General features: G+C 38.2%; 1 protein-coding gene across 1 annotated transcript in view; it reads left to right on the forward strand.

Moving 5' to 3' along the window:
• The window catches only part of LRP8 (LDL receptor related protein 8), a 1,993,970-nt gene that overhangs the window by 1,768,848 nt on the left and 205,008 nt on the right, over positions 1-20,114 (forward strand). The window contains exon 12 of the mRNA XM_044085444.1: positions 7,905-8,023. Within this exon, the coding sequence (XP_043941379.1) occupies positions 7,905-8,023 (119 nt within the window). The remainder of the gene's footprint in view (positions 1-7,904; positions 8,024-20,114) is intronic.

The following is a 20,114-nucleotide window of genomic DNA, read 5'->3' on the forward strand; positions in this document are numbered from 1 at the left end:
GTATTCTCTCTCTTAGTTAGCTAGGCACCATAACCTTATCAATTGAACCATTAAATCTTAGACACAACGTATTTGCTCCTTGAAGGAAAAGTAAGACTAGATTTTGTTTTTTGACTGATGCATTTTGCTGTGGCCAGCATCTCAGTGTTATTTCTTTTAATAGCTGCATTTCTAGTCATTGTTGGCGCACCTCTGAAACTCTTTCAGTTTCTTCTTTCAGGGGCAACTGTGAAATCACTCAAATAATCCATAGTTGTTGTTATACTAACTCCTTTTCTTCTGTTATGATAGATGTGTTTTCTTCTTTTAGTATGTCTACTATATGATATGTGGTTTCTTGCCTGGTCTGTATTTCACTTTAGGTTACTCTTCTGAGATTACAGAGAATATTGCTTAATCTGAAGAACTGCCTTGTACAATAACTTTCTGAATATACCTTTCAAGGATTTATGGTCTCTCTCTGTTTGCACTACTTTCTCATAAATATATTTATGGAGTTTCATATCCATACAGTATTACTAATAATTCCTTCTCTGAACACATCTCCTTTGTGCACCTGTAAATGTCATTGACAACTATGATCTATTTCCCTGTAGGATTACAGCTGCTATACCATTTTCTCTGATACAGGTAACTGGCCTGTTTTTCTGTATAATTATAGCTCCTGTGTAATTCTCATTGACGTCCACTTGGACTTTTAGCTAGTTATTTACATGCAGGTATTTTGGCATAGGTGCTTCTGTTATCATTTCATACCTTCGTGAATTAGATTGTCAAATTTATGACCCACTGGCCTTCAAGAAGCTTGATTGCTGTAATCCAGTGTTGATATATTCTATTTTGTGTAGGCAAACATACGTTCATATATATACTTATATTTGTGTATGTATATTTATGTACAAGTCCAAAGAGATTATGGAGGTAAGACGTCTAAAACACAGGTTTATTAATTTATTGTAAAATACTATATTTTTATTTGTTTTTTAAGTTTTAAATTTTGCATGCACTGAGGCTGTTTCTCCGCACATGTGTTACGGGTATGTTGACGTAGGTGTTTTCAAAGTTTTGACGTCAGTGTTAGGTGTATTCAATTATAACTACTATTCTGATTTTATATATATATAGGTTCACAGGTGAGTACTAGGCTAGCTGCCTTTGTTGGCCATTTTAAGTCTAGCTAATTTCCCTTGCAGGTGAGAATCAAACACTGCACCTTGTCTGTGAGGTAAACATCTTAACCATTACGCCAACCCCCAGCCCTAGATAACCTGAAGGGGAATTGAACACTTAGGCATCATGACAGCAATTTGAAACCAAAGCCTTAACATGGTGAGCTACTTGTACATATACATGTGTGTGTGTCTATATGTATGTATATGTATATATATATATATATATATGTATATATATATATATATCTATATATAAATATATATATATATGTATGTATATATAGATAGATATATATATATATATATAGATATAGGTATATAGCTAGATTAGATACAGTTGTATATATATATGTGTGTGTGTGTGTGTGTGTGTGTATATATATATATATATATATATATATATATATATATATATAGTTTTGTAGAACAGTCATTTGGTAGAATCACAAAAAAATGGTAGAAATCACATTTGGTAAAACATCCATTTGGTAGAATCACATTTAGTCATATGCACGTATTGGTTGTATTTTTATTTTGAATTTTGAGAAGTCTATCCATCTGGTGGGGTAACATTGGCTCTAGGAGATAGTCACTGGTAATGTGATAACTCAACTCTTTGTAACCCTAGGTCAATGCTGATACCATTTAGCTACCTGATATTTGCAGAACATGTGTTCTTGCTGATATGTTTTCCTTGAGTTTGATAAAGTTATTGGTTTTCTTTTTAGTCTGTAAAGGTACAGTCAGTAAGTAGTGATAGTGTAAGGAACTGATATCAGTGCTGTATGTATGAAATCACTGCTGATGTGATTGCTGTGCGTGTGCTATCAGTGATTCTATAGTTCTGGAAGATTTTACTCTTTTCCAAATTGGTATAACCATGCAGAAAACACTTGTAGTTTTATTTTTCACACTTGTGTATTTTGGGAATTTCTTCATTTAACTTGTAGTAGAAATAAATTACTTGAGTTAGTTTAGAGTAAAGGTAAGTCTACCAAATGAATATTTTACCAAATGTGATGTCTAAGTTGACTGTCCAAAGCAAAATCCTCAACAAACACTCCAGAAAGGAACCACAATGGATGCTTTTCTTAGCACTTTCATCTGTTTAATATCTAAATGTTATCTGATGAAGTTTAGATATTAAATAGATGAAAGTGCTAAGAAAAGTGCCCATTGTGATTCTTTTTGCTGTGTTGTTTGTTTGGGATACATACATATATACCAAAATAATTTTTGAAGGAAGATTATGGCTCACTTCATCTGGTTATAAAAGTCATATATTTTGTTCCCTTGGAAGGAATTGTGTAATGTAGCCGTCACTTTTATTATTGATATATATAATCCTAGTAGCAGTAGTAGGTTCCCTAGTTAGGTGTTAATTCTCACCAGAGATACATTCCAGGGAGGTTCTCTCTTGAAATATTGAGACTTGTTTAGCCGAGTCCCAAGATTCAGAAAAAAAAGACTGAAAACGTTGGCAAAGTGCAAATATTGAATATCGGTCTTTTCTTTATAACTTGTTCCCCGAACTTATATATACCAACTCCAAGACTGCCAATTTCTAAGAAAAGGGAATATTCCAAGAAGTGGCAATCTGGGACTTAGTATACATAAATCCAGATTTTTGGCTATCCAGTCTGCACATCTGACAACTTTACAAAGCGAGACACAAGATTTCAAATGATTACGTTCTAGGCATAGACTTTCAAACTGAAGCAGATGAGCGATTTGTGCTAAAGGCCAGGCAGGGGCCACCTCTACGTAAGGTGTAAGCAACTAAATATAGTGACAGTTCCTGAAGTCTTTCTGAGCATTTCAAGCTTGCCAACCATGTTTTTTTTTTCTAGTAAGGAATCGTTAATTTTCAAATGCTCGTGGTAAACGTGTTTGAAGGCTAGAAAATGCAGCACTGTATTCAGTAGTAGGTCATATCAATGAGATGTAAAGTGGTTCCTGTCTGGAGTGACCATCCATGCCCTTTAGAAATAAATTGTGCTACAGAATATGCTTTAATGATTTTAGCTGATGAATGCTAATTCATTTTCCCTTCTTTCTTTTTTTTCCTTTTCATTCTTTTATAAAGGGATTGATTTTTAGTGAAGGTCAGAACTAGAGGCTGTGGCAATTACTATAACTCCTTACCATGCTGTGGACCTTAGAGGAATTGGACATTGCTGCTTTTAATGTAATTGCAGTGCTGAAAACAAATTTGTTATTATTATTATTTTTCTTTTTTTGCAAGTTACAGTTAATCATGAAAAGGATCTGCAAGTTGAGCCTATTCCTAGAGTCCCACTCTGAGATCTTCACATATGATGAATGCACATATCAGAATTGCTACTGTTCTTTGAGTAGCAGCCATTTTTGTGCAAATTATCAAAGCTCTAACTTTCTTTCATTCATTAATTTGGACACCTATAGTCCTATTTCCAATCCAGCTATTTGTAGGTAAGGTTCTTGAAAAAGTTGTCTACATGCAAATGGACCCCTTTTTCATGCACTTATAGAATGTATGATCCAGTCCAGTCTGGATTATAGTCTAGGCACAGTACAAGGATAGCCATGGTTATGGTATTTAGCAGTCTTATACCAGAGAGGTCGTCAGTGCTGATCCAGCCAGGTCTTGCTAGATCTCTCCACTGCATGTGACACAATCAGCCATGACATCTCACTTGATCATTTGACCCGTTACTGTGGTATCTCTGGCGCAGTATCACAGTGGTTTGTCTCCTACACCAGTGGTTACGCTCAGCAGGCTGCGACTGTTTTGAAGTTGTCTTAACCGTATCCTGTGACATGCGGGGTGCTTCAGGGTTCTATCCTTGGTCCTCAAATTGTTTACCATGTATGTGCTCTCACTGTCTAGGGTGCTGTGTTTGACTCTGACTTCTGGTAACTGGTTAGGCTTGTAATAGCCTGTGGACTGATAGGCTAGTATTTACATATGAACATTTGAACTAGGGGATACTATATGAGGTAGGGGATTAAAATTCAAGTCTTACGCTGCTGTTACTCAGTTATACCTCTTCTTTCCAGGAAACTCTTTGGTGGGTCAGACTTGGAAAGCTTTTACAAATTTATGAGCGATACTCGTTTGAAGCTAATTACCAGAAAGATAAAATTCAAGACCATTCAAGCTACTTTGCATATATCCCTTACTTCAGTTTTGTCATCTAATGTTATTTACACTGGTGACTACTGCAGTACCCTGTACCTGGGAAAAACCTCATGTCAGGGTTGACCTTCATCTTGTATAGCATTCTGTTCATAGACTAGTTACTGGGGTATCTAGGTACCACCAGATCATGCTGCTGCTGAAGAGACTACATCTCATATAAAACTTTTGTCCTGGTTTACTTAACTCTGCACATAGTGGGTCCCCCTTATCTTAGGGTCATCTCAGCTAGACTTGCCTGCACTGTTATTGAACAACTCTGACCCAGCGAAAACTGTGTTACCCCCGGCCGTGGTCACAAAATAGGACACCAAAGTGAAGCAAATGAATTCTTTATTCTCTCTCTAGCGCCTGTGTGTTTCCACCTTCAAGGAATCATTGAAGGTGGAAACACAGAGGCACTAGAGAGAGAATAAAGAATTCATTTGCTTCACTTTGGTGTCCTATTTTGTGACCACGGCTGGTGGTAGCACAGTTTTCGCTGGGTCAGAGTTGTTCAATATTAAGGAGAAGGAGAGTGTTTGTATTTTGCCTGCACTGTTAGTTCATCTGACCACAGATTTCTGAAGGTTTCTAGGGTAGACACACTCATTTGTGATTCAGGGTTTGTGTCTCTGAAATCCCCTGCCTGAGTGGCTAAGGGTGATCGTTTCACTTGACTGTTTCAACTATATGCTCAAAACAGACCTCTTTGGTCTGATAAATGAAGGTTAGCCTCATTGTTATCCCTTTTTGTAACAGAGCTTAATTATAAGCACTTACATAAACTGAAATTTAAACTGTTTATCTAATTCACTGTCATTGGAGGACTGGAGCCTATCTTAATCACTTATTAGGAGCAAAACAGAGAAAATAATTTTGGTTGGTTATCACTCCACTGAATGGTGTGTGCGTGCAAGCATGCATGCTTACTCACACACACACACACATACTTACAGGCAACCTAGAAGAATGACATTTCACTTACAGCATGTCTTTCAGATTTGCAAGGAAACGGAGCTCTCAGTATAAATGCAGGTAGGCGCACGAAGGACTTGCATATTCCACAGGGAAACCACCCCAGCTGAGAAGTGAACTAAGTACTGCAAAGCAGCAGAACTAACAGCTGCATTACTGTGCCACCTCATTTTGGAAAACTGTGCATTTTTCTGTCCTAACCTACTGTTTCATTATAGTTTGTTAGATCCCTCCTATTTTAAGCAACAAGTAGAGACTTGAGAACATAAAGCCTATAAAAATAGCAACAGTGTCTCCTTTTATTGTAAATTGCCACGGTGGTGCAGCGGTAGCGTTGTTGCCTCACAGCAAGAGGTTCTCCTGTTCAATTCTCGGCTGGAGTGCCTTCTGTGTGGAGTCTGCATGTCCTCCCCACGGTCGAGTAGCCTCTGAAAGACATGCATGAATGGGCGTGCCTTCGCTGAAGGTTGGGCGTTGGGCTGGCAACTCGGCACCATAAAAATCTTCTGCCAATCATTAGCGGACCAGAGTTCCACTGTGGCGACCCATAACCGGGAAAAGCCGAAAAGATAAACTGAAGTTACATGTTCATACATTACGGGTCTGAAATTCCAGGAGAGTGTTTGTACCATCAGTGTAAGTCATTGAAGAACCATAGAGTAGTGTAAGTTTTGAAAGTTCAGGAAGCTACTGCATTCTTTTAATACTTCTGCTATTAATGACAAATACAAATGTTTGAGTTTTGTTTTTCGAATTTCATAGCATCAGCACCAGTTTAGTGGAATTATCCTCATTTGGTTTGCATCATTCTTAATGCTGGAAGGCCAGCAACATCTTCACAGTAGAATTCTTTCCAGCTACGATTTAAATTATTGTTTGGAAGGTGCATTTTGATATTCTAGTAAAACAATTAAATCCATTTTAACATAATGCACTAAATATTCAGTTATTGAAAAGGGATCTGTTCACCTTCCTTTTGGAGCTGGCATTTTCCCTTCATTAATGCTGGAGAAAAGTACAGTTGTATAAAATCTTACCATAAAGATAGAGGTCCTTGCCTTCACTGCTGCAGTATTCTTAACATATGGGATTCTCTGCCATGGAAGCCCGATGTCTGGCCAGTCTACCAAAGACTACTGTTGGTTTAAGGTATGCTGAACGTCACCCAAACGCTCCTTGCATAGCATAGGGCATAAAGGTGACATTCAGACGTACCATAGTCAGAACTAATTGCCCCAGTAGGGACACCAGTCCAAGGAACCCAAGAGGTAATCTATACATCCAGGAAGGCAAAGGACAGGGGGAAGGAGGGAGGGAGTACTGCAGCAGTGAAGGCAAAGACATCTACTGTTATGGTAAGATTTTACACAACTGTACTATGTCCTTACACTCACTGCTACAGTATTCTTAACATATGGGACAGTGCAAAAGCTCAAGAGGAAACTTGTGAGGGGAAGGAGCAGAAGAGGCCCTAAAAAGCCATGAAGAATGGCACTAGCAAAACCAGCCCTAGCTGTAGAGATACCATCCAACTTGTAGTGCTTGGTAAAGGTATGCACAGAAGCCCAAGTAGCTGCTTCAGGACTAGAATTAGTATTTAAGCCCTTGAAAAAAGCAATAAGAAGGCACAGCTCTAGCAGAATGAGCCTTCACCGAAGAAGTAAGGTTCTTCCCATTAAAACAGCCACAAAAGGAAATGGCTTTAGAACTCCAAGAAGATATAGTCTGCCTGGATACAGCAAGTCCCAAAGATCTAGGATGAAAAGACACAAATAACTGATCACATTTTCTTACAGCCTTAGTCTTATCCAAATAAATTCTGAGTTACCTATGCGCGTCCAAAGTATGCAGCATCCTCTCACTGTCAGATTGCGGAGAGGGGAAAAAGCAGATAGATTAAATCGAGTGATTAAGTGTGATGGCTCATTAACCTCCTTAGGCGTAAAAGAAGGGTTAGTGCGCAAGGACAACCTGTCATCATGAAAGACCAGAAAAAGGAGGACAAGCCATAAGGGCTTGCAACTTCACCCATCTGGCCAAAGTAAGAGCTAACAAAAGAAGAGTCTTCCATGAACAATGTTACAAGGAAGCCAAAACAGGAGGCTCATAAGACGCCTGAGTCAACTTTTACAAAAAAAACATTAAGATCCCAGGGAGGAAGAGGAACAGGTTTTCTGGGAGGTTTAATATTAAGGACGCCTTTAAGAAATTGTTTCACCTCAAATCTAAAAGCTAAAGGAGAAGATAAGGCTCAAAAAATGAGCTGAACTTGTGGGAGAAAACTTTAAAAATAAGATACCCTTGCAATAAATGTATTTTATATTATCACACTTGTGCTTGGAGTTTGACATTGCTTTCAGTAGAACAGTGTACTTGAAGCATTAGAAACTGAGTAAAAGTAATTGTCCACGTAGGTTGACAGTGCATTTTAACAATGTAATTTGCATTATTCTTGATTTACATAACTTTCAGAATTACTGCTTGCATAGTTATTGCACAGATTAGAAAAGTACATTCTGACATTTGTTAAAATCATTACTTTAACTTTTTTTTTGTTCTGTCTTTCATGTTTTTGTTTTTCTTATTTCTGTTTTTAGTTTCATGTACTGGTCTGACTGGGGCAGCCCAGCAGGGATTGAAAAGGCAGGGTTGAATGGTATGAACCGGCAGATATTGGTATCCAAGAACATCGAATGGCCCAATGGAATCACACTAGGTATGGACTTTTTCATCTCCATCATATTATTTTGAACAGTAAGATGTAAAGCAGCACTTCCAAATGGGCAACGTGGTGGTTAAGGAACTCTGAAGAGCTGCACTGGGGCTCCACATTGTTCAGATTGTAACACAGCATGGAGCTCACCCATGTCTGGTTGACTGACTATGCAGATGACATCAGAATATAAGTAACTTCAAACAGCTTTCATCCAATAGTCATAGTTAAACATTTGCATACTTGGAATATTGGAACATTGCAGGCAGGATGTCATATGATTCAGATAAATGTGATATTACACGTGTTAGACTGACAAAAAGACAACATTTTCTATTCCTAATGCATTTTTTGATGTTGCCACTGAATTTATGGATTTTAGGTTCATATGTTGGTACTAGGCTATTGGCCCTAGGGTCTATACAAGCCTAGGCATAAAAATTCCCTGGCAATTTCTTCCCACAGTATTTACTTCCCTTTTTTAAACCAATTTTCTCCCTTTTGTTTGCTGTCCACTAGATCCCCTTCCTCTATTGGGATTGTCACTCACCATGTTTTTTTCTGTTTAGGGTTTCTAATCCCCCCATTGCCTGATGCCTGCCCCAGCTACACAACATTAAAGTGGGGATTGCAGTGCCAGATCTGTATGACACATGCATTCCTCCACCTATACATTCCCCTACGTCCTGCACCAAGTGTTACTTGCCATTCCTTTGCATGCTGCATAACCTGGCATCTGGTGCACTTCTCCTAGCCTCTTCCAGAACCTACCAGTGCAGCATCTCAGCCAGCCTCCCCTTCTTATTCACCCCCATCCATCTCTGACTGGTTCCTCAAGTACCCAAGTTCAGCTCACATTCAGGAATTTGTCCTTCTACACATTGGAGCTAGCCTGAATTTAGGGATTTACCTGTCAGTGCTAGAAGCAACATTTGTTATTTGATATTTTAGTATACAAGCAGAAAAAGAAACTAATGGTAACATTTTAGATGCTCATTCAATGAGGCAATCGGGCTATTATTTTATTTATTTAGTTAGTTATTTTATTTATTTTTATTTTATTTATTTGAAGTTTGTTTGCCAGGATGGTCCATTGGGCCAAGTGAACCCATTTTCAATGGAGTCCTGGGGAGAAAAGCTCCATATGTACAATATCAAGTAACAATATATAAAAGTAATACAATAGCATAATGTCAGGAAAAGAATAAAAAGAAAATACAATACAATAATGCAATAAAATTAAAGTAAAATACAAAACAATATTGTAATAGTATGTAAGATTGAACAGAAGAGTACATATAAGCATGTGAGAATGTTAATACAGCAGGAATGTGAAGCTTAGTGACAATTCATGTCAATTTATAAATTTTTTTTTTATTTTGTTTTTATTTTTTTTATTTTTTATTTTTTTTTAGGAATGTTAAGAAAGGAAATAGAAGTAAATGCAGACGAATATAGACTTAAGAGATTATTTACAATGTGACTGGGGAGGTAAGGTAGTAGCTGGGGATGTTATGTAGGATGGTACATGAGCATTCCCAGTGAGATGATAAGTATGGGTGATAAGGAAGTAGCTGGGATGTTATGTAGGATGGGAACATGAGCATTCCCAGAGAGATGATAAACGTGTGTGTAGGAGAGTTTTGAAGATGGGAAGGTTGCTGGTGCTGCGGATATGAGGTGGGAGTGAGTTCCAGAGACGGGCAAGGGAAAATGAGAGTAAGAGTTTGCCTGCTGGACGGGCAGGTTTGTGGAGTTCAATTAGGTTCTGAGTGTTGGTTCTAAGGGGTCTGTTAGCTTGGTGTATGGTGAAGGTTGAGGTGAGTGAGGGACAGAGTGAGGGCTTGAAAATGAGCTTATGAGCATGAGTTAGTTGAGTGTAGGTAAGGTAGTTAGGGAGCTCTAGCCAGTTTAGTTTATGTAGGGCAGTACAGTGATGGGAGGAGGATCTGTGGCCAGTGGTGAATTTAGCGATTTTGTTGTAACAGGAGGAGAGTTTAGTTTTGGTAGATGATTTTAGGTTGGTAGAAGTGGGGCCCCATATAGGAGGGAAGGGATTAGATATGTGGTAGAGAGGAGGAGTCTAGTGGATGGAGAGAGGAAGTGAATATGGCGATAGAACATACCAAGTTTTTGGTGTGTTTTTTTAATGTTTGTTTGTATGTGGGAATCAAAACTAAACTGATTGTCAATGAGAGCTCCTAACAGTTTAGCAGAGGAAACGACTTCTATGGATGTGTTGTTGTGACTGGTTATAAGGAAAGAGTTTATGTCGATAGCTATGTTTTTGGATGGGGTGAATATCATGAGTTTGTTTTTTGATGGATTTAGAGCTAGATGGTTTTCATGCATCCATTTTTCAGTAGTTGAGAAGGCATCCTGAGTTAGTTTTAAAAGGGAGGGAATGGAGTTAGCAGCACAGATAATTGTAGAGTTGTCTGCATATTGGACTATTTTAGCATTTGGGATATTGTGGTGGAAGTCGTTAATGAAGATGTTGAACAGTAGGGGCCCTAATATGGAACCTTGGGGTACACCAGTGACTGTGTTGAGGAATGAGGAGGTGGTTTTCTTCCATTTAACTGATTGTTGCCTATTGGCAAGGTAACTTGTAAACCAGTTGATATAGGAGGATGAAAGATGTAGGTTGGAGAGTTTGGTCAGGAGTAGGGAGTGGGAGATGGTATCAAATGCCTTAGATAGGTCTAGGAGGAGGGTGGAGACAATTTGGTTAGAATCTCTAGCTTTATTTACAGTTTCAAGGAAGGAGAGTAGTGCAGTAGTGGTGCTATGACCGGGTCTGAAACCATGTTGTGTTGGGGTTAGTAGGTGACTATTGATGAGGTATGGTAGTAGTTGTATGTGAATGCATTTTTCCAGGAGTTTGGAGATGGGAGATAAGATGGCTATGGGCCTAAAGTTAGAGATGTTATTATTGTTACCTCCTTTGTAGAGGGGAATAATGTAGGCTTTTTTCCAAATTTGGGGTACATAACCTTCTTGGATTGACCTATTTATAAGTATACAAATAGGGAACGCGATGGCATCAGCAGCTGTTTTTAGGAAGAAGGAAGGGATATTATCAGGGGCATTCGAGCAAGGTTTGAATTTGAGAAGGAGTTTTTTTATGGTAGATACAGGTATGGGTTTGAGAGAGAAGAGAGGGGTGTGGGAGGAGGAGGAATCTGAGGAGGAAAGGGTGGTGAGAATTTCTGGTTGGTGAGAGGAGTTGTTTGTGAACGACGATGTTAATTTAGATATGAAGTCAGTGAAGAAGCTGTTAAATTGGGAGGCTAGGTCGGTATCAGAAGTATTGTGATCAGGGTGTGGGTTTTCTTTTTTGCCTGGGTTGAAGAGGGAGGAGATGCTGTCCCAGAATTTTTTTTGGTTGGTCTTGTGATTGTTTTGGAGGGTAATATAGTAGGATTTGCGGTCAGAAGTGATAAGTTTCTTAGCTTTATTGCGGAGTATTTTGTATTCGTTTAGGGTGGCTGGGGTCTTGTATTTATAGTGGTTTTTCAAGGCTTTGTCACGGAGGCACATGATAGCTAAGGTATTTTTGGTTAGCCATGGGATAGTATTGCTTTTGATTCTTTTTGTTTTTAGGGGTGCCAGGGTGTCTAGAAGGTTCAGGAATGATGTGTTAAAGTAGGAGACAGCTTCATCTAAGGGAAGTGTATTTAGGGGATTCCAGTGAAATTTTTTAAGTATGTCTGAGAAGGTGTTGGGGTTAAAGTTTTTTAAGGAGCGCACAGAGATGGTGGTATGTGGTAGTAGTAGGGATGGAGAGTGACGGTGGGCGAAAGTAGGAAAGTGGTCACTGAAGGAGTCAGGGAGTGTACTGCTACTGGAGATAAGGTGTGGGTGTGATACCAGAATCCAGTCCAGGGTGCTTCCAGAGGAATGGTCCTTAGACGGTCTGGTTATTGTATCAATTAACTGATGAAAGTTGTAAAAGTTTATATTTAGGGGGTTTGTAGGGCATTGGATAGAGGACCAGTTGATGTTAACATCACCTAGGATAATGGTTTCATAAGTAATATTGGTGGAGAACCAAAAGAGGATGCCCTCAAGGATAGGTATGTTATCGTCAGGAGGGATGTAGAGGGAGGCTAAGTAAATTGTTTTATGTTTGTTAAGGTAGAGTAGGGTTAGAAGTATTTCGGCATTAGCAAATTTGGGGAACTGATTTTGAAAATGGGGTAACTGAAAAGGATGAGGAGTAGAGTAAAGCAACTCCACCTCCTTTTTTGTGGGTTCTGTCTTAGCTGATGATATTGTAGTTGGGAGGGGTTATTTCTGAATCATTTAAGAATGGTTTTAGCCATGTTTCAGAAATTGATAATATGTCAGGATTGTTATGAAGAAGCCAGGCATGGAGGTTAGGGATTTTGTTACATATACTTTGAGCATTTAATGCTGAGAAGGAGATGGCTTTTGTGGATGTTGGTTTATTGGAGGGGGATGTTGAGGGACTACTGGAAGAGAGGCCAGGGTTAGGGTGTATATCACCAGAAAGTAGGGTGATGGTAAGTCGGTGTAGATGAAAATATAGGTAATTTGAGAGTTTACTGTATAGTTTAAGGGTTATATATTTTGTGGAATTATCGCATGTCTGGCTAGGAGTAATATGTTTGTTGGTTATAAATAGTTTGAAGGGGAAGAGTAGGGAGGGGTTGCATGAGTATAGGTGAGGGCTTATGGAGGTGGAGGAGTGTGTGTGTAGTGGAGGGATTGAATTAGTTATGTGATAATAGGGGGAGTGAGTAGTAGTGAAGGGTTTGGTGATGTATGTTAGATAGGATAAACTGAGTAATAGTAGTAGATGGGTTACAAGTGAGGAAGGTTTTGTTAGCATTGCTGTAATTGGGGTTGTTGTTGGGATGATTGGTGTGAGTGGAGTTTTGTAAGGTTGAGGGTGGTGATGGTAGATGACTGAGAGGTGGTGATTAGGGGGAGGGGAGATAGGGGTTAATTAGAGTGGGTGTGGCTAGTAGAGTGTAAATATAGATGTAGTGGGGGCGTGTGGGAATTGGGGGCAGGGTAGGGGAGCGGAGTGAGCCCGTATGGCGAACGGAGCGGGATGAGCTGGGAGATGAAGACCAGGACAAGGCAAGAGAAACGATCAGTAAGAATAGGTGAAGAGATACAAGGTAAGGATCGTAAGGTAAGTAGTCAGACAGGTTATGGATGGGTGGAGAGACCAAGGAGGAAAGAAATGTAGAATTTACAAGGTGGAGGGGTAGAGAAATTAGTTGGAGATGTTATCTCTTTCTAGGTTTTCCTTGTTGAATGTAAGGTTAGAGCTAAGAGATTAGGGTGAAAAAGTTAATGGATGGGAGCAGCCATCTGCTGTCCAAAGTGGGTAATTACAGATATATGGAGCAGCACAGGGGTGAAAGGAGGGGGAAATATTTAAGGAGCTAAAGGGGGTTAGGGTCGATGTTGGGCTGCTGGCTATCGCACGCTGGGTCAGAAAATAACATCAAGGAATGGCACAAAAAGACTGAGCAGTAAGGTACATACACTCTTTATAGTATAGGTTCTTGTGGGGAGGCAGGACAGTTTTCCAGTACACCACACGATCCCTGAGGTGGTTCTTTCAGGTAGGGAACCCAGGAGCAGTGTAGGACCAGTTAGATGTCTGGAGTAACTTGGGCGTTAGTTATTTACATTTTATTAGCTGGATTAGAGAATTGGTACAGGATCCAGACCATAAGGCAGATTGACATACGAGTGACAAAGAGCGTAATTAAAAATATCAACAAAAACACACACAAATAGCAAAGAACACTAGTGTATAGCACAATATGTACTGGATTTTTGGTGGCAAAGTTAACACTGTTATTTTAATGTTAGTCCTATGTATTTAAAACAGGAACATTTACATCCCTTAAACAAGTAGTCCTTTTATTTTTTTCTAAAATAGGGGGAGATCTTGCAAAGTAGTAATATCAAAAGGAACAGCATTCCAACATGCAAGGCCAAGTTTGGAGTATAATTTCTCTCAGCAGTTTATAACACGACTTATGTACTACTAATCTGTTAGCAAATGGAGAGCAATTTTATTAAGGAAGAATTTGTAAGTAAATGTGTTCAGTAAACAGAATGCCCTATATCTATCTGGAAGCAATTTGGCTTTAGAAGCTGTACTGCAATAATGTCCATTAGCGCTAAACAGAGAGAGAGAGAGATTAATTACAATACCTTGTTTTCCATTCTGCAGTAATGTCTGGCTTTCGGCATTCACACATATTAGAAGGCACACAAGATGCGTTTGTGTAAGGTGGTGAGACAATTTGTTGTTGATAGTCTGTAGCATTACCTAAAAGCTGACCTTGGCTTGTATCTAAATTTCAGGGATCAAGAAATAGAGATGACCTGATTGGTGTTTTTGTCCAGTAGCATTAGTGAATACAGATTGTACAGTATTATATGCTTGTTTTCTACTCAGAAATTTGTATACATCATCTCATCAGATTAAATTCCAGCAGTCCTAATGCAGTAGATTATTAGCTGGTAGTGGGGGATTACTTCTGCTAGGCAATAATTTGTATGGTGCATTAAACTAATTTCCCATCTACCTTTCTGGTACCAGTTTAGGTGCATATCAAAAATGTGTGGCTGACTTGCAAAAGAAAATAAGATATATTCATTACAAAAAAGTTATGGTTTATAATAAAGTCTGGATTTACTGGCAAAAATAATTGATACATGACAGCAATGCCATTTAATCGAGCCTTAGAAAAAGGGTATAAGAGGAGTCTACTGGAGAGGTTTAAATTAGTGGCTGCAGACCAGTTCTTGCATCTGGAGGTATGCTGTGGCACTGATTCCTAACAGAGGCTGAGTGTCTACTGCAAGTAAGCATAAACACACAGCTTATTGGCTTAATGTATGCATTGCTCTGTAAATAAATTATGCAAGTTACTGTTTACTCATCTTAATTTCTATGGTGCACCCCTGAAAAAAAACTTTAACTAACTGACAGTGAACTCCCATGCCTGTATTATTCAGGAGCATGTATGACAGTCATAGTGTTTCACCACCATTCCTTGTACAAGCAGGGGCACATTATGACTTACCTTTAATTGTGATGTACACTATATAACAAGGGCAAAATGTTAAATGTTGCAGGTCATGCCACATTACAAGGACAAAATGTTAAATCATGCAGGCCACAACACCTTACCAGAACAAAGTATTGTATCATGCAGACCAAAGCACATCACCAGGAAAAAAATGTTAAATCATGCAGACCAATCCACATTACCAGGCAAAATGTTAAATCATGCAGGCCATACCAGGACAAAATGTTAAGTCCTACAGGCCACACCACATTACTAGGACCCAATGTTAAAGTATGCATGCCAAATCCCATTACCAGAACAAAATGTTAAATTATGCATGGCACACCATGTCACCAGGACAAAATCTTAAACTATATGGGCCACACTAATGTTATTAGGGCAGAATGTTAAATTATGCAAGCTACACTAACACTTCCAGGGCAGAATGAAAAGTTGTGTGGACCACACCAGTGCTGCTAGGACAGAATACTAACATTCACAGGCCACACCATATGGCACAGTTCATGGTGGATCCTGTGTCATACACAACAGCTCTGCGCTGCTGTGAAGGTTATTCTTTAATAATCCGTTCTATAATGTCTGGGCAAGCATTTTATCAGCTGTTTGAAATTCAGATAGTATGTCAGGTCCTCTCAGAAATGCAGTGATTTGTATTTTGTGATAATGAAGGTGGTTTAAAACCAAATTGAAATTATGTACAAAGGACAGTGATCACTGAAAAGTGTTTCATTGCAAGTATCTGCACTTTCAGTAAGCCAATTATGTGTCTGAAGCTGTCACTTGCCACTGACAGGCTCATGTAGAGGTATGCTACATAAATAGTCATGTAGACTATGTTCTGTTTCATGTATAAATGTCTGTAAGAGCTTGATTAATACATTTTCCAAGTCACACTTTTACAACCCTAGACCTGTATGCAACCAGACATAATTCAAGCAGCCCCATTCACTTCAGGGGTGGGCTGCAAGGATGTTAGATGGATATTTGTGTCTTGCACAATTCTTCTTTGAGAGTGACTGCTGCTAACACAGTATACTGACAGATTTTACAGAAGGTATTACTTGGCTCTGGAAATTCAGTGTTTGCATTTTTGGTCTGAAATTAGCTTGGGGAAATACAGGTCATCACAGCCTCCTTATGAACATAGTCTGCTCCAGATGTGTAATCTAGGAACATGAGACATGACAGTGTGTGGCTTCATTTAATCTGCGTGCCAGAACTTCAGCATAAGGTGGCAGCCACAGTCAGGAAGGAGTGCAGTTAAGTTACAAGCCAGATGTTTTGACAGGTCCTCAAGGAAGTTAACGACTGGCTGTAATATAGACTGTAGGTGTTCTTAAACACTTGTATTGTAACTTTGTTGTTGTCAGTAACAGCTCTGCCATGTCTGGACTGTCTCATTATTTTGCAAAAGACGGGCACAAGGACATTCAAGTGTGGCTTACACGGAATCAAGCCACAAACTCTCCTGAGCTACATTGCACACAGAAGATTAAGGAAACATGAAAATTCTGTTTGCAAAATTATCCTTGTAAAGCATGAAATCTGGATACTCGATTTAAGGAAATGTATCCTTTTGTGTTACCAGTAAACTGAACAGTATCAAATATTGAGTCCAACATATTATTTATATTTTTGGTGTGTCCCATTTATACTTAGTTATATGCTGTGCAGCTAAACCAGAGTTGCACATGTTATGCTGAATTTGCAGGTAAGCGACTTAAGCTAAATCTATATACTTAATGCGAAACATAGATTTTACAACAAAGTTACAGCACAACTTTTTGCCCCCTTGTTCTTGTGAATGGCTTTTGATATTGTAATAGTAAGGCTGCTCCATCCTAGTTATAATTTATTCACAGAAAAGCCAATCCTGACATGAAGTTCAAGTCCATGCATGAACTAGTTGCAAAACGAATTACATTTGCAAGAGTGTAATAGTCTGGATTATTTATTGCACAGTATGATCTAAAATCATTTGAGATGCTCACAAGCTTTCAGCAGTGAACAAATCATTTACTGCCCACTGGCATCTGCCTGTAGAACTCATTTATTTGTACTGCATCTGATTTAATAGTGTGTCCATTATTACTGTTTGTCCTTCTTTATTATTAATTTTGCATTTAAATATTGCATTTCATGCGATGGGGAAGTGAACTGTTATCTGGTGTGTAGACGCAAGTCTTGGAAACTCATTTCTTCTAGAACTGTAGTCAGAAGTATGGCATCATGTGAAGTTCAAGTTTATTTACAGTCATCTAGCATAAGCAGTCTGCATCAACAAACATAGTAATTCAGAAAATGACTATTAGTTCATTATTATAAGATAGTAAGATACTAATAAACATTATTACGACAGACTGGTTTGCTGCATGAAAGACACAAAATGTAATTGTTAAATGAGTTAAGGAGCGACTTGGCAGCATTCCATAGCAAGACAAGGTAAGCCTTAAAAAAACAAAGTGGAACACCAAATACACTTGAAGTGCCGAGTCTGTAATACAAACATCTGAATATATACTGTCCCCCGAGTCCAAAAATGAATGGTCTGACTCCATAGTTGACTGTTGCCACCAAACAATTAGCAGAGAAAAAATACTTGCCAGATTTAAAACAGTGGCACATCTGAAGACTAGTAAAATAGTTCTGATCTATAATACAGTCCAGGTTATACTGTTCTCGCAGTAGCTTATAGTTAACCACCCAAAAGGAGCAGTTTATATAGTTATAATGTTAAGTTACAAACAGGTGTCTTATTTCACTGTAGTTACAAACAGGTGTCTTATTTCACTGTAGTTACAAACAGGTGTCTTATTTCACTGTAGTTACAAACAGGTGTCTTATTTCACTGTAGTTACAAACAGGTGTCTTATTTCACTGTAGTTACAAACAGGTGTCTTATTTCACTGTAGTTACAAACAGGTGTCTTATTTCACTGTTGCTTTGTCGTTAAGCTGTTGCGGTGTAAGGTTACAATGGGAAGGAGTGAACCTGATCAAAATGCTCTTCTACAAAGGCTTAAATATGTTAAATGAAAAGAAAATATTTAATATTTAATGAAAAAATGTGTCCTCCAGATACATCACACCGTGTTCAGCTCTGTAAAAATTAATTTGATTTCCATAGTAATACATTATTTACAACTGCAGATTGAATTTATTTGATATATTACTTGTGCTTTCACTTTTGTTCTGCATATATTTTGTTTCTTAATAATTAATTCTTAATGTGCACACACACACACACACATATATATATATATATATATATATATATATATATATATAAATTTGCTTATATAATTGTACCTCTGAGTTCATTTTATTTGCCCATGAAAGTAACTATTCAAATTTCAATCTATTTTACAGGTGTTTATATTCAGATAAAGGAAATATGATGTTTAGGTCTTCTAATACCCAGTTTCTCAAATCCTGTATGAAATATAATGTAGTATGAAAGGAACTTACAGATACAATCACCTGAAGTCTTTCTGGGCTTCCTGAACATGAAATAGTCTGGTTTTGTAGCAAAGCAGTGAGTTCTCAGGACTGTTGAATTAGATGTGTGAGAAGAAGGCAGGACAATGCAAAATGCAGATTTAGGAATCTTATGCAATACCTGTATTTTTTGCTGTTTCCAAACATTGTAATACTTTCTATTAATCCTGGAGTACTGTCAGATGAAAATAAATGGTCTACTGTTTTGTTGAAAATATCATTATACTAATTAAATTGATCTAATTGTGAACCCATAATGACACAGAGAATTATGGTCAGCTCTGTCCCTTGCTTCAGATTATCTTAGCTCTGTGCATTATTTTTTTAAGCACTGTGCATTATCACTCCAGTTCAGCTCAGCATCATCATCACCTTGCAACATTATATACAATAACATTTGAAGTACATTGGAGTGAGCTTCCTAAAGCACTTCTTATGAGATCATACTGTACAAAACTATGACCCCAAAAAGACACGTATGTTTTATTCATAGCTCTCAACCTCTAAACATAAAAAATCTGGACAAAGCCCCAAAAATAGGGACAAATTTAAAATCTTGCTCTTATAAACTTTGCTGGAATAAAAGCTCTCGTGTTACCATGCATTTTCTGAAGGAAATGAAATCTGAAACTCAAATGCATGTCATTATTTAGTGAATTCAGTCCTTGCTGATTTGTCACAAAAATTCAGAAAAATCACAAATTTTATGAAGGACAGACCAAAAATATGAGGCAAAAATCTGGACACAGTTGAGAGGTATGGTTTTAATTCATTATGAAACAGAACTGAATAGAAATGAATGACTGTGTATAACCTTGCTGGCAAAATGTGTGCACCAAACCTCTTAACACAAGAAATCTGGACAAAGCCAAAAATAATGGGGGGGGGGAGACAAAGGCCCAAAAAAGGGGACACATTTTAAATATTGCTGCTATATACTTAGAAAGTTGCTAGAATAAAAGGTTTTGTTACCATGCATTTTCTGAAGGATATAATGTCTGAAAATGAAATGTCTGTCATTATTTAGTGAATTCAGTCTTCACTTATTTGCCAGAAAAAAAAAACATTTTATGAGGAAAACACCATAAATCTGGACAGTTGAGAGCTATGGTGTGCTCATAGACATACAAACACACGCGTGCGCATGCACACATACTCTCTCTCTCACACACACACACACACACACACACACACACACACACACAATTAATTTGGCAGCTGGCTTTTTCTTTGGGTTATGTAATGTAGACTTCGGGGTGTTCTTTACTACTTTAGGTTAGATTTGGGTACGTGACTGTTAGGGCTGAAATAAAATTGCATTCTTTGTGAATATGTGGACTGAGTAAAGGAAGGGTGCTAAAAGTATCATTGAGGCATAGGTTCAGTTGTGAAGGTTTCAAACTGCTGTCCTTCATAAAGCATGATTGCTATAGCCCCTTGTTAATATGTTATTCTTTCCAGTGTGTGTGTGTGTGTGTATGGTGTATGTATTAATGAATGTATGTA

This window comes from Protopterus annectens, chromosome 10.part0 (assembly GCF_019279795.1).
Source record: "Protopterus annectens isolate FY-2018-M chromosome 10.part0, PAN1.0, whole genome shotgun sequence".
NCBI classification, from domain to species: domain Eukaryota; kingdom Metazoa; phylum Chordata; order Ceratodontiformes; family Protopteridae; genus Protopterus; species Protopterus annectens.